The sequence below is a fragment of the Acomys minous genome (assembly GCF_964271855.1).
Source record: "Acomys minous genome assembly, chromosome: 13".
Taxonomy (NCBI): domain Eukaryota; kingdom Metazoa; phylum Chordata; class Mammalia; order Rodentia; family Muridae; genus Acomys; species Acomys minous.
This window is the reverse complement of record NC_140495.1, coordinates 87,948,884-87,975,184: the sequence shown is the minus strand read 5'-3', so window position 1 is coordinate 87,975,184 and position 26,301 is coordinate 87,948,884. Positions and strand designations below refer to the sequence as shown.

General features: G+C 52.5%; 1 protein-coding gene across 1 annotated transcript; it reads right to left on the bottom strand.

Annotated features, from left to right (window-relative positions):
* Positions 1 to 370: 370 nt before the first annotated feature.
* SPOCK2 (SPARC (osteonectin), cwcv and kazal like domains proteoglycan 2) lies at positions 371 to 26,301 on the bottom strand. Its single transcript, XM_084753610.1, has 10 exons — positions 25,705 to 26,301; positions 11,232 to 11,277; positions 10,880 to 10,994; positions 9,001 to 9,115; positions 7,436 to 7,550; positions 6,925 to 7,041; positions 6,383 to 6,601; positions 4,117 to 4,179; positions 2,370 to 2,507; positions 371 to 2,236 (listed from the first exon to the last, which is right to left on the bottom strand). The coding sequence occupies exons 1-10, from the start codon at positions 25,891 to 25,893 to the stop codon at positions 2,091 to 2,093; spliced, it is 1,263 nt and encodes a 420-aa protein (XP_084609736.1). The 5' UTR covers positions 25,894 to 26,301; the 3' UTR covers positions 371 to 2,090.

The window sequence follows — 26,301 nt, the reverse complement described above, 5'->3', positions numbered from 1 at the left end:
AGGAGCACTTTATGGGGCTTAGTGGCATTTCCCCCCAGGAGATGACAAAGAAGATGGCCACTCCAGGGTGGCAGAAAGGAATGGAAAGGATGCAGCGCTTCCCCAAAGTCCAACCAACACTCAGTGGATGTATCACGCCAGTGCCCTGAGATGCTGGGGAGAACCAGACTAGGGCCTTGTCCTGGAAACCTCACCACTAGGACCCCAGGAGTTGCCCAGCCTCCTCACACTCTCCCCAGCCATCAGGGCAGGCCTCCAGTGAGCTCGCGCTCCTCTCTCTCTCTCTCTCTCTCTCTCTCTCTCTCTCTCTCTCTCACACACACACACACACACACAACACACACACGTGCATGTACCAAAAGGTATCAGAGGCCCAGGTTCAAAAAAAAAAAAAAAACTTCATCAAATATATTAAGAAATGTCCTTTAAGAGGGAGAAGTGGGAAGCAATAAACACACGAAACCCCATAGGGCATCTGGGTAAATGGACTCCCCCCCTGGGCCCAGATATTTGGGGCCAGGGGAGGCATGGCCTCAGGGCGTAGTTGCCCAGCATGTTCCCCTCTGATGCAGTTCTCTATTCACATATGCTATAGGGTTTTACATAGAGCTTGGGGCACAGTTCTGCTAGGGCTGTCTTAGGGACCCTTGAGACAAAGAAACCCCAGGGTTGAAAGGACTGAGACTCTAGACCTCTCCCCCAGGACAATCTGGGGCACAGGAAGTGGCAGCTTCCCATTGTTTTTTCTGACAGGGTCTCAGGGACACACAGGATCTCAGGGACATGCCTTGCTATTGGTCTGGGCAAGAAGGGACCATTTCCTAGAGAGTCAAGGAGGAGGTGGCCACACACATGTTGCTTTCTGGTCCTCAGCTCCTTAGGACAGGGCGGAACCTCACTAAGGGGAGAGAGGCAATGAGCCCTCATGGTAGGCTGCACCAAAGTTCAGCTGCAGGATGACAATCTCTTTTTGCCAAGAAAGCAGCTTAGTTCTCCATGAGGCCACAGGGACTGAATGGGTTAATTTGAGGTCTGGCATCAAGGAACCTACCCTCCTCTGCCTTATGGTCTTTGCCTGTTCTGGCTATCTCTGGCTACTCAGGAATAGGTTAAGAGATAAGCTATTAGGTGTGCCCACCTTTTGACATTGTGACAGAGTACTGACATCTGCAAAATTGACACTCAAGAATTCCTCTTCAATCGAATTATCAAAAAAGAAAAAAAATTCACGGCAGGTGGTGGCACACGCCTTTAATCCCAGCACTTGGGAGGCAGAGGCAGGCAGATCTCTCTGAGTTTGAGGGCAGTCTGGTCTACAGAGTGAGTCCAGGACAGGCAGGGCTACACAGAGAAACCCTGTATCGAAACCCCTCCCTGTCCCCCCCCCTCAAAAACAACTATGTCTTAAGTAAGTTTACAGTTCTGTCTTGGGCTGCATCAGTAGCCGTCCTTAACCATGGACAACCCAAGGGCCGTGGCTGGACACAGGGGCAACAGGCTCTTCAGACATTGGCAGAAGATGAAGCCTTGCTGTGAACAGAGTCCTGGGTCATCTCACCAGACGATGGGGGGAGGGGCTTTCATGTCAAATTAGCCCAATTTGGGGAGTATGCCTAGCAGTCAGCTTCCTGCCCTCCCTCTCTTTGGCCTCAGAAGAGGGAGGAAGGATGGCAGGAGTGGGTAGGGCTGGTGGAGCAGGGTAAGTGATAGCAGGTTGTTGAGCTGAGGGACAGAATCAGGAGCATCTCCTTTCATTGATTTTGGTCCGTTAGTATGTACATGTGTGTGCATTTTCAAATCGACAGAAAGGAAAAGAAAATAATTACAAAGAGGAAGGGGCCTTTGGGTGATTCACTGCCAGGAGCAGCATGGATCAATGACACATCTGTCAGTACATCACACACACACACACACACACACACACACACACACACACACACGCCACACTCTCCAGTCCTCCTCGATGGAGCCAGGGTCCTTCACACTGACTTCCGGATCCATTTGCTAAGTTGCCCGCTGTTGTCCAGGTCTCTTCCAGCCTGTCTTTCTGGCCATCGGCACCCTGGCCTGCCGAGGCCCTCAAGGGCCATCTACCAGATGTAGCCTCCGTCGTCTACCTCACCCGCCTCACCCTCCTCCTCCTCGGCCTCCTCGCCTGCCTCTTCCGGTTCCTTTTCCTCCTCATCCTCCCAGCCGACACCGCTTCCAAAGTCCCCTGAGAAACCCACGATGTCATCTGTTGAGGGATCAAGAGAAAGGCCGATAAGGAACCTACACATTGCATCGACTCTCCGCCTGGAGGCCTGCCCCACATACATGAGCACAGCCTCTCAGGAGGCTTCCAAAGCTCCCCCCACCACAGCTCTTACCGCAGTCAGGGTTCCCGTGCATGCGTGTGCCGGTCAGCTCCAGGCCCAGCTGGTCCACACACCAGCAGTCACCACTGCTGTGGTCACACTGCATCTTCCGGTAGTAGCCGTCCTCATCACAGCTGGGGATGAAGACACCTGAGGAGTAGAGTGGGTGCTCTGAGTGTAGGTCCTCTGTGTGTGTGTGTGTGTGTGTGTGTGTGTGTGTGTGTGTGTGTGTGTGTAGGGGCCCAGACAGCCTAAGAACCTGGCCAGCCTGGTACTAACGCCCACCCGACCCCATCCCCCAAGAAACCAGACACCCGGGGCTTGTTTCTTCCAGAACTACTGACAGAAAGCACAGACCTTCCTTCTGTGATGTCCCTAAATCACATGATCAGACTGCTTCAAGGGCACCATCAACTGTCACTGTTTCCTGGGTCTCATGACTTTCACCTTTTAGGACATTCTGGCCTCATCACTTTAGAAATCTCAATCCTACTCTTGGCTTGTCCTCAGCTAGGAATGTGGGGTTTCTCTTCCTTCTTCAGGGCCCACTCATTTCCCTCAGGTCCCCAAGCTGTCCACTAAGCATCTTCTAAGATGTTTTAGTTGGAGGATAAGAGCCACAGAGACAACTAGGGTAACACTGGGTACCCTAGAGTGGGGATCTTAAGGCACAGGCGCCTGCATGGGGCAATGAATGACAGGCTGCAGGCCAGTGGGCCCAGTCAGCACAGCCTCATGGGTGCTTTGGGGGCTGGGTGCTCATTCTGTGTGCTGGTCTTGTGAGCCCAGTCAAGTGACTCTCAGGGAACTACAAGGCTGGCACTGTGTGCCTACGTCTCAGGGTTGCTGTACTCTCAACGTCACCCTCCAGCTGCATGGGTTCTTTCCTGCTGGGTGTTTTTGTTTGTTTGTTTGTTTGTTTTTAAGACCTCAAGGTTTTTCCTAATGTCAACAGTGTATGTGTCTGGCTTCTTATCCTACCTCAGTACATTCCCCCACCTTCCAAGGCCCCAGAAAGACCTCTATTGACCTTTCAGAAGGCATATGCCCACCTGCATTCTCCCTCAGTCCCCACAGAGCAATCCAAGCTGGGAATTCTCTTTTTAGTGGTTTGTTGTTGTTGTTGTTGTTGTGTGTGCTTTAACATGTGTGTATGTATGTGTGTATGTATTATATAATGTTCTGCCTGCATGTATGCCTGCATGCCAGAAGAGGGTACCAGATCTCGTTATTGGTGCTTGTGAGCCACCATGTGGTTGCTGGGAATTGAACCCAGGACCTCTGGAAGAGCAACCAGTGCGCTTAACCTCTGAGTGTTTTGATCTATGTGTTGAGTGTTCCCATGGCAAGTCTGTCCAAAGGCATTCTAGGGCCAAGACCCTTGTCTACCTTGCGCATCAGTGCTGACCTAGGCTGGGCTGCTCTCTCATCTCTCCAGAGTGTCCATTTAGAATGTGAATGAACATCTTCCACGGAGGGGCCCCCGCTCCAGCCTTAGACACACATCTGCTACAATGAAGTCAGGTAGAGGACTTTCCAGCCCTGGCCTGGATAGCCATAAGGTGCTTAAACACACCCCCTGAGGGGCAGCAGAGGAGACTATCGCCCACCAAGCCAATGGAAGGAAGAAGGGTGTTTTCCTGTGTGGTCCTAGGCCAGGGCCTCCTCTAGGTTCATCATGTGCCATAAAGTAGGGCAGCTGGAATCTCTGGGAGCTCAGGGAAGCACCCTGGGACCCCTCCTCTGCACCCCTCCTTACCTGGCTTCTTCTTGGCTGCCTCTTGGATCTGTGTGCGCTCCAGCTCGGCCAGGCAGGGGGGTTCTGTAGAGAGATGTAGCCTTAGGGTTGGCCCATGGTGCTGAAAACACACGGAGTCCCCCAAACCTAGAACCCTTAGCTGGTCTCTCACATCAGGCCACATCTGGTGGTGGTGTGCACTGATCCCACTAAGGTCCTCAAACTAATGTAGGGCTCTCTCTGTAAGGGAGGCCACTACAGCTCAGGACAGGGTAAGGATTCCAAGAGTCCCAGGACTCTCTTGGGGTGTTGGTTCTCACAGGAGGATTAAAAAGTTCAAAAGAGAACTGGATGTGATAGTGCGTATCTTTAAGCACTGCACTCTGGAGGCTGAGGCAGAGGACAGCTGTGAGTTTGTGGCCAGCCTGGTCTACATAGACAGTTCCAGGATAACCAGAGCCAGACAATGAGACCTTGTCTCAAACCAAACCACACCAAACCAAGCAAACAAACAAATACGAAATTCAAGAGGGGGTAGAGACAGGCAGACACCATAGGCTGAGAAATCATGGGAGAAAAGAAGGTTCGAAGGATGTTTGGTTTAACTCCCAGGCCCACTTCTGCTGTCAGAGACTTTGGGGAGACCCTGGCCTTTCAAACCAGAGGTCTGCCTGATGGCAAAACAGGACAGTCCAGGCCTCCTGCACATGCAGAAGAGATGGGATGACCATCAAGAGCCTGGGGAGTGGACATGCAGCCCAGGCAGCAGGGAGGTTGGTCAGCACACTGAGGACAGAAAGGCTGCTCATGGGGCCTCACATCACAGAGGGATGTGTGACTCCCACAGTGCTGTGTACCCAGATTATCTAGGTTTGTGCCCACCACAGCCTCTGAATTAGATACTGTTATCTCCCAGTTCAGATACAGAAAGTGAACTCACAAAGATGTGGTCACTTGTTTGGGATCCCAAAGTCACATATGGTGGAGCCCTGGCCAAGCCTCAGCCTTCAGTTGTAGATGTTTCTCATACAGTCGTCAGAGCCCAGCTGCTGGCCAGGCAGCTCACTTGAGACCTCAGTTTCCCCATCATTTGCCTCTTGGCGTAGGTGACAGCCAGCTCTGGCTCTGAGCATACACAGCATACAGATGTCATGCAGCAGGCGTGGTCACACATGCCTGTAATCCCAGTACTCAGGAGGCTAAGGCAAGTAAAAATAGCACAAGGCCAAAGCCAGCCTGGGATACAGAGTGAGTTCTAAGCCACTTTGGCCTATATGATACCCTGTCTCAAAACGATGAAAGAAACACAAATAAAAATAAAAGCAGGGGGCAGAGGGGCTGGAGAGATGGCTCAGCGATTAAGAGCATTGGCTGCTCTTCCAAAGGACCCAGGTCCAATTCCCAGCACCCACATGGCAGCTCATAATTGTCTGTAACTCCAGTTCAGGGGATCTGACACCCTCACACAGACATACATGCAAGCAGAACACCAATGTACATAAAATACAAATAAAAAAATAAAATAAAATATAAATAAATTTTTTTTTAAAGTAAAAGCGGGGTGTGCTGATACATGCCTATAATCTCAGCATTGGGAATTACAGAAAAGGCCAGTTTCAGCTACATGGTGAGTTCCAGGACAGCCTGGGGTGTATAAAATCCTGTCTATTAATTGATTGATTAATTAATTAATTAATGATATCCTATATAATCACTTGTTTGGGCAAAGATGTGTCCATCAAAAGGGGAGCCACTGAAAAGCTAAGTCCTTCCCTTGCGCCATCCCCTCAGATTCTCATAATTGTGTGTTTATCATGTATGCATGGTATATATGTGTGTATTTGTGAGGGCAGACATGAGCCAGCATACCACATCCTGCATGTGAAGGTCAGAGGGCAACTTTGTGGAGACCGTTCTCTCCTTCCACCTTTACATAAACTCAGGTTGTCAGGGCAAATGCTTTACCCACTGAGCCAGCTTCTGAGACCCCATGTTCATTTATTAGTATTATTTTTCATATTCTCATTTAAAGGTATCCAAAAGGGCACAAACTTCGGGACCCACAAAATCTAGTCCGCCTAGAAGCTTGCCCAGGGAGAGAGCTAAGTGTTGGCAAGCCCTGGATTCTAATTGATGAAAAGACTGGATAGCTACAGCAAGGAGGTGGGCTGGAAAGGCTCTGGGCTTAAGCTCGTGACCAATGATTGTGACTCCCAATGAGAGGCTGAAGCTGGGCTGAGCCCCGCAGGAAAGAAGCCAGTGCCAGAGAGCCACAGGCTGTACTCACTCTCCCTCCAGAAGCAGAAACACCACTCAGCGGTAGAGACGCGGCCATCTTTGTAGGTATCGCAGGAGTTGAAGAAGGGGCGGATGCAGACCTCGTATTTGTCCAGGTTGATGGCAGCCAGTTCTGTCTGGTCCAGGAAGAGGTCTCCACTGGTGTCCAGCTTGGAGAACATCCAACCGATGGAGTCCTTGCAACTGGCTCCCAGGCTCTTGTCCAGCCCTGGAGAGGAGGGCGGGAATTCAAGTACACTCTGTGGCCTGTCCACCCGTCTCTTTACATATTTTTCAGCCCCAGACCTCTGTTCAGAGTCAGTTTAACCTGACGCCTAACCTTGAGGTACAGAGAATAAGAAACAGTCACCCCCAGAACTGTACCTTCCCACTTACAGCCCATTTCACAAGCCCTTCTGAAGATCTTTCCTTGGTCCTGGGGAGCAGACCCAGGGCTGCAAAGCATGCTTGGCTGTGTCACCTGTCTGCTTGGCCCCTTCCTATCTCCCCAATCCCATCCCATCCCAGGCAGAGCATTGGTCCCCACGCCACCTGCAGGGCTGGCTGCACTGCCGGCTGAGCCATTCTGCTTGGAGTTCTCACGAAGGAGCTGGAACCAGTCCCTGAGCCTATCTCCTAGGTCAGCCAGGTCCTGTCCCGTGCAGGTCTCTGCAGTGCAGAACAGAGCGGAGGTTTGAGGATGGATGGGATGAAGCAACAGATCTGGAAAGGGGGGAGGGGCTTCCTCTCCATCTCCCATCCCCTACCCCCACCCCTTGCTCTTCCCCTCCCTCCCACTCAAAGTTCAGCCAGGCTCCTTGTGGAGGGGCTACCTTCTTTTCTCCCACTTCCCTAAGACCCAGTGAAGAGAAAAGGGATGGAGCCCCAGCTTCCTGTTCTGTTACCAGGATGCCAAACCACGCAGGGTCCGACACCTTTTCCTGTTATAGCCAATAATCCCTTCCTATTCTATAACCTGTCCTACGGTCCTGAAGGGTGGGGCCCAGATCTCCTGGCTAGACCCAAGACCCTGGGCCTAGCCATGGTTATACCCTATGGTTACCTGACTTGCCATCGGTGGTAGACGTAGCAGCCTGCTCAGTGGGACAGGGACAGGGGCCCTCACATCTTACTGCCAGCTGCTTGCTGCTCAGGCACGCCTGCTGTTCCAGCTTACACTGCAGGAGAGAGCTCAGGCTAGGTGATGGGGGCTCAACGGTGGGTCCTGCAGCCAGGGGCCCTGAGAACTTCTATCACTCTAATAGGAAGGACCATGGGTTTTTGTACTTTCTAGAGAACATCAAGGCCAAGGGAGGCCCAGGGCCATGAGCTTGAGGTGGAGCTAGATATTCTGACCTTTACTGGCAGCTTCATGCTCCTAAGCTACCTTGTCCCCGTGTGTGGGACACAGCTTTTCTCGTCCTCCCCATCTGCACCCCTATTTTTCTCTCCTTCCACTCTTCCACCCCACCCTTCTTCCCTGTCTCTTCTTTGTAAGCTCCCTGGTTCCCACGTGCAATCTCAGCATACCCATGGTTCATTCTCGCCTCTTTCTTCCCCGTCCCACCCCGTGACCATGTCCCCTCAGCAACTTGAACCTCAGCCAGGAACTCTTACGCTGACCAGAAGTCTCCCCCCAGGCCTGGGAGATGGCCAGCGGTTGAAGTGCTTCCTGCACAAGCAGGGGGGACCTAAGTTTGGATTCTTCAGGTAGGCATGGGCCCCATCTGTAACTCCAGCCTCAGAAGGTAGAAACAGGAAATCCCTCCCACCCTTGCCCCCCCCCCAGAACAATTTGGCTAACAAGACTAGCAACATCGCTGGACTTTAACTGAGAAACCCCAACGGATGACTAAGGCGGAAAATGAGTTCCAACACCAACCTGCACCCAAAAACAAAACAAACGACAAACAACTGGGGTCTCCTCAACTCAACCCTCACTAGCCATGCCCAGCTTCTTACTTCAACATTACCAACCATCCCCCTTGTTTCTCTAGAACTCTTTTTTTAAATATATTTTATTAATTTATTCATATTACATCTCAATTTTATCCCATCCCTACTATCCTCCCATTCTCCCCTTATTCCCCTCCCCTATGACTGTGACTGAGGGAGACCTCCTCCCCCTGTATATGCTCATAGGGTGTTGACAAAATGCTTCTATAACTATCAACCTTCATCCTCTCAAAATCTCACAAGGTAGAAATCTGCTCCCTCATAGGGCTGCTGCTCTGCACCTTATGATGGGGGCTGTGTCTATGGGGGCTGTGTCCTGCCTACATCGCCCCCTGTTGGCTAGACAGCAACAAGACCTCAACATAGAAGTCCTTCTCCGCAGCAACTGACCACATGAGCTTCCTCCTTCCGTCAGGGGCTCTGAGTACTTTTGTGAGCCTTTCCCTGGCTGACTCCACTTGCATTGCCTGCCTAATCATCTCATCCCATCTCTATCCTGCTCTCCACCCACCCAAGGTCAGATCATCCTGGCCAAGGCTGAAGGGCTACATTGAACACATTGACCGAGCCCCTAATCAATCCTAGAAACTCTTCCCGAGGTCAGTCTTCTATTCCCCATGACATTGGGTAACACCCCCCGCCTCTGCCTCCCACAGGACCAAGGCTCCTCACCACCGAACTGTAGGTGTGGCCATCAGAGCCACAGACTGAAGCGAGCTGGGCCATGTGACAGGGCTTGCAGATGGAGTCTTTGCCTCCATGGAGTTTCAGAGAAGGCTGCTTGATCCTATGAGAATGGATGGGGAAGATGCGGAGATGGGGGTAAAAGTAAGAGAAGGGTCCAAGAGACCCTTCTGACAAGAGTCCAGTTCAGCGACCTACAGTGTTCCGGTCACCCACAATGCCCATCTTCTCCCTGCCCCCTCCCCACCAAACCCAGCTCCTAAGAATGCACCAACCAGGCAGGATGCAGGCCCTCCCTTGGCTTTTCCAGGGGGCAAAGTCAGGTCTGTTTGCAAGTGGCATCAACCAAAGCAGAGGTCATTTTGTCGTTTTGTCTAACCACCTAGAGTCACTGTTGTGTTTTTTCTTTTTTTTTTTTAATAATATATTTTTATTTATTATGTATACAGCGTTCTGCCTGCATATATGCCTGCATGACAGCAGAGGGCACCAGATCTCAGTATAGATGGTTGTGAGCCACCATGTGGTTGCCAGGAATTGAACTCAGGACCTTTGGAAGAGCAGACAGTGCTCTTAACCTCTGAGCCATCTCTCCAGCCCCCACTGTTGTGTTTTTCAATAGAGTTATTTGCTCATAAAATGGGAGAGTTGGCATAAAACCCCCCAAATGTCCCTCAAAGCCTCTTCCTCCATAGGTCTCAGAAACTACAGTCGTCAATATTTCCCTGCATATCAGAACAGGGCTTCAGACCAGACATGTGGTCTAACCTGTTTGTCTTAGACACACAGGACACCCGGGTCAGAGAGGAGCTGTGGTCCTCTGGGCCCTGAGTGTGTTTGGTAAGATGTGCCTCTCTCTGTCTCTTTCTGCCTCTCTGTGTGTCTGTCTGTCTGTCTCTCCCTCTCTCCCCCTCCTTCCCTCCCTCCTTTCCTTTATCCCTGTTTCTATTCATTTATGGAAAGCCAGTTGCCATTGAGGTGAGGCCAAGAGGCCCCAAATGTCCCTAGGGAGTTGTCAGGTGACCAGGAGCTCACACCTCCAACCAACAGCCAGGAGACGTGTGGAAAGGGGGGACATTCTAAGCCCAGGTTTTCCTGTACTTCCATGGGATGCTGAAGTTTGCATTTTCACAAATATCATCTCCTTTATCCTCTGACACCAAACAAGTAAGTAAGTAAGTAAGTAAGTAAGTAATAAAATCACCAAAAAAAAAAAAAAAAAAAAAAAAATCTCTCAAGGTGGGACTCTGTTTCCTCTCAGACTTTTTCTTCTTCTGATGGAGGCCATGTCTTCCTGCCCGTGCTGCCCCTCTGCACTCGTTTTGTAGACCAGGCTGACCTTGAACTCACAGAGATCCACCTGCCTCTGCCTCCCAAGTGCTGGGATTAAAGGCGTGCGCCACCACGCCCGGCTGAGTCACCTTCTCTTACCACACACCCTGAGACAGACCCATCCAAACTAACAGAGCCAATCCCGATGTCCTGATGCTCCGAAAAAGCGGTTCTCAACCTGTGGGTCACAGCCCCCCTTGGGTCAAATGACCCATTCACAGGGGTTGCCAAAGACCAGCAGAAAACACATTCACATCACGATTCGTAACAGTAGCAAAATCACAGTTACAAAGTAGCAATGAAAATAATTTTATGGTTGGGGGTCACCACAACAAGAGGAACTGTATTAAAGGGTCCCAGGATGAGGAAGGTTGAGAACCACTGCCCCGAAACAATGTGATCACGTGTTCTTGTTCTGAGCCACTAATGTGTGTTTTGCAAGAGTAGATGCCTAGTATGTAAGGAGGGGGGGTCGTGCAGTCCCACCTTCTGAGCAAAACAGGCCCTTCCGGGGCTCCTGGCTCCTGCCACCTACCTGTGTTCCAGCTTCTTGCGGCTGATGCACATGGCCCGCTGGTAGCCTTGGGCAATGCACACCTTGTGGCGACTGCATTTCACCTTCTGGCAGGGGTCCTTGGTGGTGTCCAGGGCTGTGGGGGATGCAAGGTCGGGACACTGACCACCTAGGAGAACCCAGGATCCCCAGCCCAACTGCAGACCCCAAAGGTCCCGCTCTCCAGCAGCCCTCGGTAACCAGAGTTCAGGACTTCATGTCCCACGCCCAAGATGCCTGGCTGTTCAGAGAGCCCCCGTGCAGAGTCATCATCGTTCTTCTGCTCCCATGGGTGTCAGTCTCCTCCCCCACGTGCCTGGGAGGGACATGCTACCTTCATCTCCTTGCTGACTGTCCTCCCAGCTCTTGATGTAGTCATCCTAGGAAGGGACGGAGGGATGGGGAGAAAGGAAAGGCTCAGGGCTGAGGCTTAACCTCAGGGAACAGGGTAGGAGGGGCCTGGGACCATTACAGCTGCCTACCCAGGCACTGCCCGTAGCCTCCCCACATTCAATACCCTAGAACCCTCCCATTCCATTTTCTCCCACATGGGACTTCTCCCCACCCCACATTGGTGCAGGCAGGGAGAGAAAGAGAAAACAGTTAAGGGGAGGTCCAGATGGTACTCACTTCTACCTCCTGGAGACAGGTCGCCATGGGATCCACAGGAAACAAGCACGGGAAAGAAGGAGAAAGATAATGTGAGGCCCATCCTCAGACCATGAATCCCAGGGCATCCCCGGCTTCCTTTGGTTGTGAGTCAAGTCCATAGGCCCAATCCCCAGCCACACCAACTGGGGACCAGTACTCCCTTGTCTTCTGCACAGACAATCTGTACTCCGGAAGCTGTACGGTAAGACCCATGGTTTTGGAAGGGTAATGAAGCCCAGCCCAGGCCTGGCCCTATCACCAAGGCAGATGTCTGAGGGGGCTGTACTGCCTGGGAATATGGTGTTTCTCATGCTACCGCTCAGGGTATCTGGGAAACAGCACCCAGCTTCTCCTGCCGCAGCCCCTTCATTGGCAGGCACCCTGCTGTCACCTGCCCACCCTGTGAGGGAGGTGTGAGGAAGAACCCTCCCTTCCAAGCTGTAGGAGAGCTGATTTTTTTGCTCAGGGTTCCTTCCTTTTGACAGAGCTCAAGATGATACACACTGGGAAGGAGGCAACGGCGCCAGCGGTGGCCTTCTGGGTCACAAAAGCTAGCCCGGAACACTCAGGGGTGGGCAGTTATTTGGTTCAGATTCCACCTTCACTGAGCCAGATCTCTGACACCCAGCACAGCTCTCTTTTCCCACTACATCACAGGTTCTCTGAGACAGGAGGCCCTTAAAGACCTTCTCACTTTGTTCCATCCCATGCCCGGAGGACCCCAGCCTGACCAGAGGCAGAAAGCTTCCCATAGGCTCACCTCCCTTGCAAAACGTGCCAAGCCTCTTAGCTTTCTCCTTTTGCCTTTTGAGATGAAGATAGTTGTTGAAAGCCAACAGCTTTCAGAATTTCTGGGAGAAACTCTGCCAGGTAGGCAGGAACAGCTTTGGAGCCCGGAAGGATAATTATCCCCGAGAACCAGTCACCGGCCCCTTCTGCATGGGACAGAGGAGAAACCCCACCTAGCTGCTTGCAACCCCTCCTTATCTTTGCCATACCCCAGTCAGAGATGTGAAGGAGTGGGGGGCAGCGTAGGCCTGATGTTTGGCTGTTATGCCCAGAAGAAGAAAAAGAAGGCATGGGGCTCTGGTATCAGAGGGCACCCCAGTGGGAACAGCAAGGTACATAATGAAGAGCTGCCCACAAGGGCTTTGGAGGCCTCCTCTGGAAACTGCCAGGTAACAAAACAACAGGGATGAAGGCTCCCAGGGCAAAGCCAAGTAGGCAATGGCCAAAATAAATGGGCCATTCATTCAGGCCTACCTAGGTGTTTACATGGGTGCCTATGGGAATGTACTGTGTAGTGTGTGTGTGTGTGTGTGTGTGTGTGTGTGCGCAGCCATGTGTGTACCTACATCCTTCTCCCTTGTGTGGATAGACATACAAAAGCACGCAGATGTGCAGCATATGATCACAGGAGCATTTAAGGTCATCCACCAGTGCCAGATGGTATCCAGAAATGAAGTAGCAGACCCCATTTCTGTGAGAAGCCTCCAGTTTTCACACTTACTGCAGCCTTACTGCCTCTTCCGTATATAGGGAAGGTATTAAGAGATGGGTGGAAGAGGAGGGAGGGCCCAGAGAGGACCAGGCTCCCTGGGAGGGCGGGTCTGACTCTTGGATGCCTCTGCCTCACTCTCTTGCTCTTTGTCTCTCCCATATAGCCTCGCCCCTAACCCTTGGCTCTTCTCACCCTGGACACCACAACATCCGCAAGCAGCCAAGTGTCCCTCAGCCCTGGGGCCCAGGATCAGACAGGAGAAAGGTCAACTGGGCCCAAATGCTCAGGGCTTGCTCTGGAGACCGTGAGATGAATACCACCCCCACTACCCCACTTGACCCTTTGTGGGGGCGCAAAGGATGACAGCTCAGGTCTAGCCCTTCTCCAACAGCATCTCAGGGTGAACAATGGGTCCTCTCCCCTGAGCCTCCCTTACCAAAGATGAGAAAGAGGATGAGAGTGGCCAAACAGCCGAGGTCAGCTAGGGTTACCAGGGCTGGAGCCGAAGTGGGTACCGCGTCAGCCTTTTTCAAGGGGTGTCTCCTGTTACCCTCATCCTTTCCTGGGAAGCATGGTGTTGCAAGTCTACAATTCCAGCACTCAGGGGCTGAGGCAGAAGGGTATCTAGTTCAAAGCCAGCCTGGGCTACATATTGAGACCCTCACTTCAAGCACAGAGGATGCTGTGGTTTTCTGGGATTTGGGGAGCAGGCGTCAACTGGCTGTCCTTGACTATCAAGATCTGTACCCTCAACACCCACCCACTTTAATGCTGGGATACGCAGGGCCTAAGGTGATCTATAATCTATGACTCTCCCCTCTGGAGCACACGCTGAGTGCTCTGGAGTCCACTCATATACTTCAGTCAAAACCCACGGTAGGGGCTGGAGAGATGGCTCAGAGGTTAAGAGCACTGACTGCTCTTCCAGAGATCCTGAGTTCAGTTCCCAGCAACCACATGATGGCTCACAACCATCTATGATGTGATCTGATGGCCTCTTCTGGCATGCGGTGTATATGCGGGCAAAGCAATGTGTTCATAATAATAAAATCTTAAAAAAAAAAAAAAAAAGAAAAGAAAAGAAAAAAGAAAGACACAAAGTAGATTCCTCGGGACTCAATACAAAGTGGCTTCTTAAAGCTTAGGACCAAGAATGTCTCATTAGAAACTCAAGTGATGGTGGGAAGGGCTTTAAGAATCCACCCATGCCATGCCTCACCCCCAGGAGGAGGCGGCCTCCAATCTGACTTTGGGGACAGAGGAGGTCCTTCAGAATAGGAGTGCCATTAGAGAATCCAGCTAAGCCCTGTGACCCCACTGCCTTGCACAGCTGGGGAGGGGCTGGAGTGACTCCGCAGTTCAGAATCCCTTGCATCTCAGCCCTTTCTACCCCTGGAAGGTGGAAGCAACCATCCAGCTGGCTGGGAACACGAGGCCCTGCAGCTACCTAGGGTCCCCGCCTCCCCTTTGTTAGTGCCTCCAGTACACTCCTGCCTGCCGAAGCTCCTGGGCTCTCCCAGAGGAATGCGTCCTACATCAAAGCTGTTATGTCACCAAGAAACTCAGATCTGGGTACAGAAAATGGGGAGGAGGCAAGAGATGAAAGGTGAGGGGGGCCTCTGAAAGTTGGCAAAAGAGGGGTCACTGCTGGGGAGCAGGGTCCATTGGGGATGTGAGAGGAATCGCTGTCCATAGGCGTGCTCCACAGGGAGCGATGACAAAGGCATTTTGGAGGCACCATGGGAATGGGCATTCTGGGGTAGAACTGGGGGAACACAGCGGTCAGAGGGGCCAGTACCATCCTTAAACAGATGAGGGTGATTGCGGTTAATTGGGAGAATTACACCCTTCCTGCACTGTGTCTACAGCACCCAACTGGGCTTCTTAATGGCTGTGAGAAATGATCAGACAAGGTACCTGGGTCTTCTTGAGAAAGAGGGTGCCCTATGGCTCTGCTACGACCCATCCCCACCTGACAGGTTTTATGAGCCTTTCTTCAGTGCTCTGGAGCAGCAGCCAGTGCAGAGGGGGAATGAGTGGGTACCCAGAGTTCTAGACTGATGGAGGGGCATGCCTCTCTCTTCCCTGGGTAGTGCAGTTGGTAAGATCACAAAGCAGACAAGTGAGGAAAAACTTCTGGGATGTATGGATGTACCATGTTTGTAAGGAATGGTGATTTCATTTTATTATTTATTTATTTATTTTAATTTTATTTTATTTTTGGTTTTTCGAGACAGGGTCTCTCTGTGTTAGCCTTGGCTGTCCTGGACTCCCTTTGTAGACCAGACTGGCCTTGAACTCACAGCGATTCGCCTGCTTCTGCCTCCCAGTGCTGGGATTAAAGGCATGTGCTATCACACCCAGCGGAATGGTAATTTTAAAGCAAGGTTCCAGGCTGGGACTGTGGTTCAGTTGGCAGACTGCTCACCCAGCATGCAGGAAGTTCCATCCTCTGGAGCACAGACAATCTCAGCATTCCAGAGGTAGAGGCAGGGGGATCAGAAGTTCAAGGTCATCTTCAGCTGAGTTCAAGGCTACCCTAGGACATAGGAGACCATACCTCTTTAAATGAATAAATAGAAAATAAGTTCTCTCCAAGTACTTTGCAGTAACGCCATTAACAATGAGAAAACTCATTTTTTAGGGGTATAGGGAGACAGGACAACTGGGCAGAAGATGATAAGAGCCAGGCCTGGCATCGCCGTCCCCTGCCTTGAAGAGAGACCTAAGGAGAAAGGCTTCAGGCCAGGAGTGTGTCCTTCAAAAGCTACTTGTCCACAGAAGCTTGCATCCCTACTCTGTACTACATGGCCCAGGGCCACAGGCAGGAGAAACTGTGTGGGTCTCCCAATGCCCCAGCATGATTAGGGACTGCTGAGCTCATGTGTCTTGGCTATGGTCAAGCTTAGGACAGCCAGAGTAAGGCCAGTAAGCTAGGCCTCGACTTTATAGTCCCTCCACCGGTGCATCTCCTGGTGGTCTGCGCACGTTCTTTGATTCCTTTCCCTATACCACAGCCTTGGGGATGGAAACAGTAGCCATTCTGTCTCCCTCTGAGGGAGATTCACATCCACACCCAGCCCTTTGAGATAGTTGAGCTTAAGTTGAGCTTGCAGAACTCCCTGCTGGCTTTGCATTCATCTCCCCCAGGCCAGTGACCGGGGGCTCATATTCCTAATCATGTGCCCTACTTACTACCAGAGCAGTTTGCACTCATTGATTTAGAAGGGTGGATGGATTGACACAGATAGACAGACAGACAGACAGGCATATGCGCGCACACAAACAAACACAGGCTAAGAGAAAAACCTATTCCTATCAGAGTGTTTACAAGATGTTTCCTCTGCAGGGCAGGGATGCAGAAAACATTTAGCATCTTTCTGCTCTCCTCCATCTTCAAATTTTTCTGCAATGAACGTATATTGCTTTTAATGGGGGGGGGGGGAAATCACTGTAACTGTTACATTTTAAAACCCTTTCCTGGTTCCCCGACACCTCCAGAAAAAGGCTCGCCTTTTCATCTGTGTCTGTGTCTGTGTCTGTGTCCACCCAGGGAATCTCTCAACAGGCCATAGCTTTGCACGGCTGCCTTCACTTGGCACACTTGCTCAAGTCTGACCGCAGAGCAGCTAGTACTGTGTCTGCAACCCAGCTCCTGCATTGTCTTCCCCAACCCCGCCCTTGCCTGTTTATCCCACCTGGGAGACTCTAGTGTGGCTCAGGTGACACCCAGCAATGTTTCTGCCTCCCTCTGCCTTATTTACACAGCCAATTCCTTAAGGGAAGATGCCATATGCAGTTCAACTTCCCTGCCCAGCACCCGGGACACAGCAATATCGCCAGAAACGACAGCTAACGCCTTTGCATCAAGCACCACTGGGAAACATTATGCTAAAGTACAGTCCCCTCACGGCCTTGTTTACTCTTCACAGAAACCCTAAGAGAAACTTACTGTTGCTATCTCCACTTCTCAATGGAAGCTCAGTGATGCTAAATGTCTTGTAAAGGATCACACAGCAATTGCACGACAGAATACTGAACCCCCAAGAACACAAACAAACAAACAAAAAACCTGTGTCCCCAACCAGCACACCATAAGTGTTAAATGATTTAAAAAAAAAAAAAAAAAAAAAAGGTCAGGTGGTACCAGGAAATCCAACTCCCAAGCCATGTTACTTTTTCTATCATGTTAGCATGCTTCAGGGAGTCCTGAAACCACAAGGGGAGGGACTGGCATTTGGGGGTAAGATTTCTAGAGGGGGGGGGCCCTCCCTTCTCCAGGCTCTTTCCAGCAATCCCTTCTTTACCCGCCCCTGGTTCTGCAGGTTTGGAGCTAACCCATCTCCTGCTTTGATCTCTGCAGCTCAGCTCAGTTGCCATGGAGACAGGCCCACTGCGCCAAGCTGGGGGAAGCGATGAAGTGCGCAGGCTTAGTGGGCTTAGGGGGCACATGCTGGGTATTTCGGAGGCTGTTTACTTCCTGTCATTTTAATTAGCACCCAAATCACCAGCTCACTTCACAGCTTGAGTTAACCCAATCACTTCCATTTGCTGGGGGCAGTGGAGGAGGCAGGGAACCCAGCAGAGAATCGCTGACTTATGGGTGAGACAACCTCACCCCCCCTCTCTGTCTCTCTTCCCCCCCCCCCCTTGCAGCAGGTGATAAGAAAACTGATCCCTTACCCCAAAGTCCATCATGGGGCCAGGGCGCTGGGTTCCTGCTTGGCAAGAGTCACCTGCCCTGGACAAACTCTACTTCCTATTTGTGAATTGGGGATGAGCCCTCACCACTCTCTGCAGTGCTCAGAATCAGGATGCAGGGATACAGGGACATGTGGGACATAAACTAGGACCATCGAAACCAGGTTCTCTGCATGTACCTGGCAGCACGGGGACAAGAGGCTACAAATATAGACTTCTGCCACTGTCACTCAGTGAGGATACTGTCACAGCCCATTTGCAGGACAGACGCCCTTCGTGAGACTCGGCTTCTGTAATTCTGTTAGGGCTTTTTTTTTTCCTCCCCCCATTTTCTTAATAGATCAAAAATCTCCAACTTTTGGTTTTCAAGACAGGGTTTCTCCGTGCAGCCTTGGCTGTCCTGGAACTTGCTCTAAACCAGGCTGGCCTGGAACTCACAGAGATCCGCCTTCCTCTGTCTCCTAAATGCTGGGATTAAAGGTGTATGCCAGCATTCCCCGGCTAAGAATCTCTAAAAATGTAAGTGGGCCAGGCCTCACCTAAGCTCCGAGAGGACTGTTATCTGACAATCATTTCACCTCATACCAGAACCCACTTAGCTACTGCAGGAATGTCCCTCACCCCTGGGGAAGGCCTGGAGTTGGGGGAAGCCTCATAGGGTACCTTCTCCTGTCTTTCCCGAGAAACAGCCACAGCCACAAGGGTTGCAGAGGGGAGCAGTGGAGCTGCCTGGCACAGCCTCTGCCTCAGTGAAAGGGAGGGCTGGCTGGGGCAGGGGCGTCATTAAACACCTGCTTCTCTCTCACAGGGCTGTGTCCACTGTGTGAGGCCTGGGCAAACAGATGGAGGCAGGCATCTGAAAGATGCCATCTCCCCCTTCCCCTCCCCCGCCCCCATCTCAGGAATTTCCTCCAAAGGTAAAAATGTGCTTCTCACTGCACCCTGCATGCCAGGAGCCTGGCCTGGGCTCAGGTATGCTTGCAACCAACGCCCTTGCCAACACTGACAAAGCCAGAGCACGACCTATCATGAGTCTAGCAGGATCTGGGCCACCCCCCTCCCCACCCCCCAGCCCTTGGAGCCTATACCCAACAGTGGTCCCTGCTGTGTGTAAAAAGGTGAAGAAGAAGAAGAGAGAGGCTAAGGGTTTAGGCTCTCCTCTGAACTGTCTCAGGCCTTGGTTTCCCTACTGGACCACTGGGGATGAATCAAAGTTGCAAAGACAGGATCTCTAAGGAAGACCTCAGCCATGAGCTGAGGGAACATGGGTGCGGGGCATGGAAAAACATCATGGACTATAAAAGCAGACAGAGTCACAGGCACCTGACCTTGGGGACCCTTTTCTTCATAGATATGATATGGGAACTAAAAGCTGGTGAGGCCTTGGGGGGGGGGGTCTGCTTCCCCAGATCTTTCAAATGAAGACATGAGAACAGAATGGAGTATGTGTGTGTGTGTGTGTGGGGGGAATCTGAATAATTCCAACCTCTGCAACACATCCCAGACAAGTATATTGGAACCACGAGGCAGGAAAGGCGGGGCATCTGCCTTCAGCCAAGCACAGACACACAGGCCCAAGGGCCTGGAGGATAAAGAGGCTGGGGACCATCTTTCCTTATGTCTTCATCACTCTGAAAAAAGGAGCAGACCCCCCCCTGAATCCTTAGCCCCAGCCCAGAGCCCCTTCCCTGCCTCACCGTCATGGCCTGTAGTCACAGTGCTGTGGCTGCCTAGTAGTAGTAGTAGTAATAGTAAGGGCTTACAGGACGGTGGAAAGTGAAGGGACCCTGTCCTGGCTGTCACTTTCCACTGTGTGAACATTTTGGCCGAGCACCCACGACACTCTGAACAGCACTCGGGGGTGGATGCACACATCTCCAGATCCTGCCCCGAGGGGCTTGTGCTTTCAGGAGAAAAGTGACAAACACATGAACTGCTTCCGCAGGAGGGCCCTTGAGATCCAAGCCTGAAGTGCAGTGCTGCCCTAGGCAGCACCCACAAGTGCCCAATGAACCTGCAGCCAATGACAGCAGCGAGGGAGAAGCTGGCCCTGCAACAGCATGTCGAGAACATTCTTAGTCGGGGAGGTGGGGGGACTGTCAGAGACCAGGCCACCCCAGAGCCACAGTGGAGCACAATATTATTTAAACTGCATCCTAATGGCACTCAGTCACGTCACTCAGGAGGGTGGGGCAAGAGGATCAGCTCAAGGCCAGCTTTGATGGGGTTGAATTCAACCTACAGTATATGATACTCTGACTCAAGAAGCAAATGAACTAAACTCTATACCCAGGTCTAGGCCCACCTCCAGGTCTTCCCTGTCCACAGCCCTAGTACGACCCACCTGGATCCTAGGCGATACAGGAAGAGACTGTTACAGGCTGCATGTTTGGGGTTCATCCTCCCCTCAAACTCATATACAGAGATCTTAAACCCCGGTGTAGGGGTGGAATTAGGTGGTGACAACCTTAGGAAGTAACTAGGTTTAGATGAGCTCATTAGGACAGAGCACTGATGATGGGACCAGAGTCCACATAAGAAAACAAAAAACAAAATAAACGGGTCTGGAGAAAGAGCTTGGCTGCTCTTCCAGGGAACCTAGGTTTCATTTCCAACACCTCCATGAGGTTTCGTGGTTGTCTGTAACACCAGTTCCACACACTTTCACATGGTGCATAAACATACATGCAGACAAAAACCAGCCATACATGTAAGATAACATGGGCAAAGACTGGTGCTCAGTCTCATGAGGATACAGGCAGAAGGCCACCAGAACCGGAAGGAAGCCCTTGCCAGACAGCATGCACCAGCAACTTGGTCTTGGACTTTCTGGCTTCTGGACCATAAGAAGTAAAGGCCTTGCTGCTGACGCCTGCCCACCTACAGCACCTGCAGCAGATAAGAAACAGTAGAGAGGGCTGGGCGGTGGTGGCCAGCACTCGGGAGGAAGAGGCAGGAGGATCTCTGTGAGTTCAACCTCCTGGACAACCAGGACTGCAAAGAGAGAAACAATGGAGGGAGCTGGTGTAACTGAGGTGTCTTAGACCCTTCCTGGGGAGGAAAAGAAAAGCCTTTCCTCGAACCCAAAGCCTTTCTGCTCAGTCGGGGAGGGGCGTGGGGGCGGGGTTTGCTCTTCAACATGATCCTAGAGTAACAGAACGCTCAGGGTTCAGAGGGTCATTTTCATCAGTCTGTGCATTAAGCCAATGAGAAGATCAAGGTTCAGAAAGGCAGCACAGTTGCCTCAGGCTCACACAGATAATCTGTCTTCCCTATGGGATGAGAAACAAAGCTCTCTGCCTGGGCCCTTGGGACCTGAGGCAGGACCGAACTCTCCCATTCCTCAGATAGCTCTGATCTCATGGAGAATGAGGTGGCATGGGCTGCCTGTCTGTCCCCTGAGAACCGCTGAAAGACAGCCTCATCAAGCAGCAAGCCTCTTCTATCCCTCCCTTCCCCGGCCCCTCAAATCCATTACCATGCTGACCTGCTCTGGAAACGCCATCCCTCGGGTGAGAGAAGAGTCAAAAACCAAAGTGGAGGAGGAGGCCACTGAAGGACCTGGCCTGCTCCCAACCCAAATTATAGAATCCCTTCTGACCCACTTTTGGGTTCTCACAAATCCACACCCCCTCACAACATATGCACAGATTGTCCCTACACTCACGCTGGCTGGCTTGGAGGTTGGGAGCAGGAGGGGCTAGTCATCTGGGAACCCTTTTGCGTCTTTTCCACGTTGCAGGCCTATGGGCATGTGCACCGAGACGAGCACACAGGAAGCAGATAGAAACCCAGACCCTCTGCTCTGTGGCCTCGGGAATCAGCATGAAGATCCACATCAGGTCCACAGCAGATGACGGAACTGGTCAAGCCACCATTCCATCCTTGCCATGAAGAATGAGGCAAGTTGTAGGCCAGTTCAACGACAATCTTCCATCTGCTGTTTCCGTATGGTGGAGGAGGCCTGCAGGGAATACCCTCCTCCTGGGCAAGCTGAAGCAGCTTTTGAAGCAGCTGAGGCTCAGAGGGCTGATGTGCCATGCTTGCCGTCCTGTTGGAAGAACCTGAACCCAGGCCAGCCTAGAACGCTGCCCTCCCTGACTCGCTTTGGCTGTTACTAAGGCCAGGATGGAGAATAGGCTGGTGGCAGCTGCTGAAGACACTTGAGTCTTTGTCATCCTTCCAAGAAGATGCTGCTCCTTCCTGGGACAGCACAGCCTTGGAAGCTGATAGCCAGGGGCACTTGGTTTGTTACAGTGGGCCCTTCCTCCCCGACTCAGTAAAAAGAAGGAATGTCAGATAGCCTGAAAACAAAGCTGAATTAACGCGATCTGGATGTAAGTGCAAGTTCTGGGGCTGGGGTGCAGCGCAGTTGGTCGAGTGCTTGCCTGGCGTGCACAGGAACCTGAGCTCAATTCTCAGCATGGAAGAAACTGGGAACAGTGATGTGTGTGCTTGCAATCCTCACCTGGGATACTGTCTCAAAGGAACAAAACTACAACGAAATCCCAGCCCTGCCACTTCCTAGCTGTGGATCCCCAAATAAGCTACTCAGTGTCTCTGTGTCTCAGTTCCTTCGACCATACCAAGGGTAGCTGATCAAGGGACAACTGTCTCACGGGTTCTGGAGATGGGCAAGAGACAACGCCTGCTGGGAAGGCTTCCTGCCAGTATTAACTCCACATGGATTATCAGTGTGCCTCTGGGTGCCAAGCACTATGCTCACCACTCACAAATATAATTAAAATTTAATGGAAGTGGAGTGCAAAACAGAGAAGAGCCAAGAAGAAAGAGAATGGTCAGTTCTTCCCAGTCCAGCTCTTTGGAGCCGGCCCTGGAGATGCAGGGTTGGCCTTCTCTTCTCAAGTGCCCATATCCACAAAGCTGTGACCCATAGACAAGTGCAACTCAGCTCAGCAGGGACCAAACTCTGGATATGAGAGCACCGAAGAGCAGGACTCATTGCCCTGAACAGGGAACTTGGGAGCCAAGGAGCCAGGCTTAGGCCACTAGCTTCCTAGCCACTCCATCAGGAATCTGCTCCTCCCTGGAAGAAGAGTAGAAAAGACCCAGGATGTGAGAGCTTGCTGCCCACTGGAGGGGAGGATTACTCTGCAGGCAAAGCCTGCTGTCTCACAGAGAGAATGCTAAGCCCCCCCCTCCCCCGCAGTCAATCCCACACCCAAGCACCTCAGAGCCTCTCCCTCCTCTGACCCCTCTGCCATGATCTCCTCCATCTTCTTCACTCATCTGTCAACTGTTCAATGAGACGGCCCCTCGTCTGTGTTATTGGTGCCTTGAATCCTGTTCCCCCCACCCCCAGCACAGCCCACCCTCCTGCTTACCTCTCTCTCACCTAGGCAGTCTGGTGGCCCTGAGCCATCTGTGATCACTTATGAACCAGAGTCAAGCTCAACCTGGCTGTCCCTTAGGGACTCCAAAAGCATAATTTCCTTTTTCTCTCATGAAGAGCTGATGTTTTCATATTTTTCAGAAGAGCTGACCCAGTGGAGATGGATATAAAGATCTGTGCCGCCGGCATCTGACTGGAGGCCCACGGCTCTGAGGGCAGGATGGAAAGTGTGTGGAGCCCTGGCAGAGTCCCTAGGTACAGTCTGTGCACCACACAACTCCGGGAGGCACCATTCTCCCTGTGGCATGGCTGCAGTTACGCAAGGCAGGGTCTCTGAGATAGCAGCCTCCCTTCTGCCGTTCAGTAGCAGCTGCCAGCAGATTCCCCAAGGCCAAGTCCTCCAGCCTTGGCTTCTTTGTCCTACTTCTCTCTCTGACCCCATCCTCCTGCCGCCAGGGCTCCCCAAAAATGGGGCTTTAGAGAAAATTCCACGCTTTCAAAGCACAAGTTTCCCCCATCAGAAGAAAGGTAGACGTATTAAAACTGGACGACCAGGCCCTGCAGGGTTCATAGAGAACATGCATTGGTCGTGGAGAGGGGTGGTCGGCACCAATACAGGGAGACATGTGGGCAGCCCTCCGCTGGGGGTTAAGCCAGTTAAGCATTTACTGGTATCCACTGGGTTGGCTGCTGGAAGCAGGTGGATGAAGAAAAGGGAAAAGACCCTTTTATTTTTTTTTAAGCCCTTGCTGTTCTGACCTTCACCAGTCCCAGGCAGATCAAACAGCCAGAGAGTCAGAGGGAGGCCTGGACCAGTGACACATGGATTCCTTCTGGAAAGCCCAGCTTGCTACTGCCTCCTCATTGCTGGACTGCAGACAGTGGCAGGAGACTGCGCTAATCTGGGCTGGGCCTGCAGGTGCCTGGGGAAGGCCTTCCATAGGGGCAAAGGCTTTCTATGTGGTCCAGGGGCCTGGATGCCAGGGGTTGCTCCTTCCCTTTATGAATGACTTTGGAAAAAAATAAAAACAAAACAAAACCAAAACAAAAATAATAAAATAAAATAAACCGGAACCTCTGTCTCTTCCTATAGTGTGGATGAGTGCCAGACAGATATCCCAGGCCGGTTTCAAGAAGAAAACCTGTAAATACCAGTTCTACATGCTACGACAGTATGTGTTCACACGTTTCCCCAACCCTCTGGGTCACTGATTGGACATCTGTTCCTTGAGTAACAACCCGCAGCATGCCATACCAGCAGTGCACCTTGCCGTATTAAAAACAAGCTCTTTATTCTGAAACATAATGAAACTGTTGAATAGAAAAACATCTAAAAAAAAAAAACTTGTGGATGCTCTAAGTTTAAGAAGTGAGGACAGTCATGGTGTAGCTTGTCTAGTACTAGGTGGGTAAAATGAGAGAATCTGGGGAATGCGGAATAAGAGCCAAATGTAGAAGAGGCTTTCCGAGGTCAGGGCGTCAGCTAGTGCCAGATCGAGGGGCGCTCTACATCTCCCGGCCCATTTCCCCACTTCCCCCACCCCATCGCCTTCCGAGGTGCCCAGGGAGCAGCCACACCCTCCCTTCCTCACCCTGGCCCACGCCACCATCTGCGAGGCGCGGCCGCCCTGCGGGAGGGAACGCGCCTCCTATTCCCTCTCTGATCTACAGGTGCTGGTAAACAGAGCTGCGGCGCCGGCCGGTCCGCAGCCTCCTCCCCGCCCCCACCCGCAAAGCAAGTCCCAAGGTTAAGTCTGGTTGCAGCGGGCGACTGTCAGGGACCCCAACCCAGCTCCCGGGGCTATCGCTTCTGTTTCTCACGTTCACCGGACTAAGGATGGGTGCCCTGGGTTGCTAGCCTTGCTCTACCGCCAAGCCTGGTCCAAGAAAACGAGCCTAGGTTGTTGCACACAGAGTCCCTAACCTGGCTCTGACCACCACTCTGAGAGAGCCTCGGGCATTTTCACTGTGCCCCCCGCCCCAGCCCCATGGACACGCCTTCCACATCTCTTTGAGGGTTAGGGGGAGCCCTTCCCCAAACTCAAAGCCCTGGCCACCGCTCAGTCCTTGTGCCTTCTGTCCCCTTCTTCCGAAGCCCAAGGTGGAGACGGAGGACACCGGTGCAGTTGTTACCTTCCCTGCCGGCCCCACCCAGACCTGCTCCCTCTGCCAAGGCCGGTGTGTTCAATCTGCAGCATGCACCCGGCAGGGGCCTAGCGCGGGGACAGATGCAGGGAGGGCACAGGCGGGGCCAGGAGTAGCCTGGGCCCGGGTCTCAACATCCCGCAACCCTGCTCCGCGCCACGCCACGCCACGGGGCAGACCCCATCGCGAGCTTGCGCCCCAGGAGCACGTCCTCGCCTGGGACTCTCCCGGAGGCTGCGGGACTGAAGGTCCCAATGCCAGTGGCTAGAGGAACACCGGAGGGGCGCGGGGTTGGGACTCTTGGCGTTGTTTACTCTTGGCGCAGTTAGCCTGGCAGGCCCGAGAGGCTCCGGCTCTGACACGCGGCGGCGGCTCCCGGCGCGCGCAGGGTCTCCACTCCCGGCCTCCCCTCCCGGAACCCGCGCCCAACCCTGCCCTCCGCGCCCCGCCGCTCACGTCTCGGAAGCGGTTCCAGTGCTTAATCTTGCCGCTGTACTGTGAGATGGACGACAGCCATTGCTCGTCCTCCATGAAATTGCCGGGGGTCTCGCCCTCCTTGAGCCCCTTGGCGTCGCCTTCAGCCAAGGCGACCACAGCGAAGAGGAGCAGCGGCAGCACCAGCCGCCCGTAGCCCGGGGGGTTCATCGTGGTCTGGGCTTAGACCTGGGGGTGTATCGACTTCTGCAGGATTTGATGTCCTTCCCTCCACCGCGCCGCTGGCGAAGCGCTGCGGTCCTCCTCAGCCCTCCTCCTGCCGTCTGACTCCAGTGACTGACGGAGGGTGGGTCGTGGCTGAAATGTGACCTGGTTAGCAGATGCACTTGTCTGAAAAAGCCCAGCACTGGACGCGGAGAGGGAGAGAGAATCAGAGAGGCTGCGCCAGCGGGGGCCGTGTCTGTAACTGTAGCATCAGCATCACGTTTGACATCATCATACCTGGTTAAAAAAAAAAAAAAAGGAGGGGGTAGATTTCAAAGCAGAGCGCTGGATCAGAGCAGCCAAGCCAGCGAAGCCGCAGCGCAGGGCTGGGCAAGCCAGCTCAGCTCTCAGGGA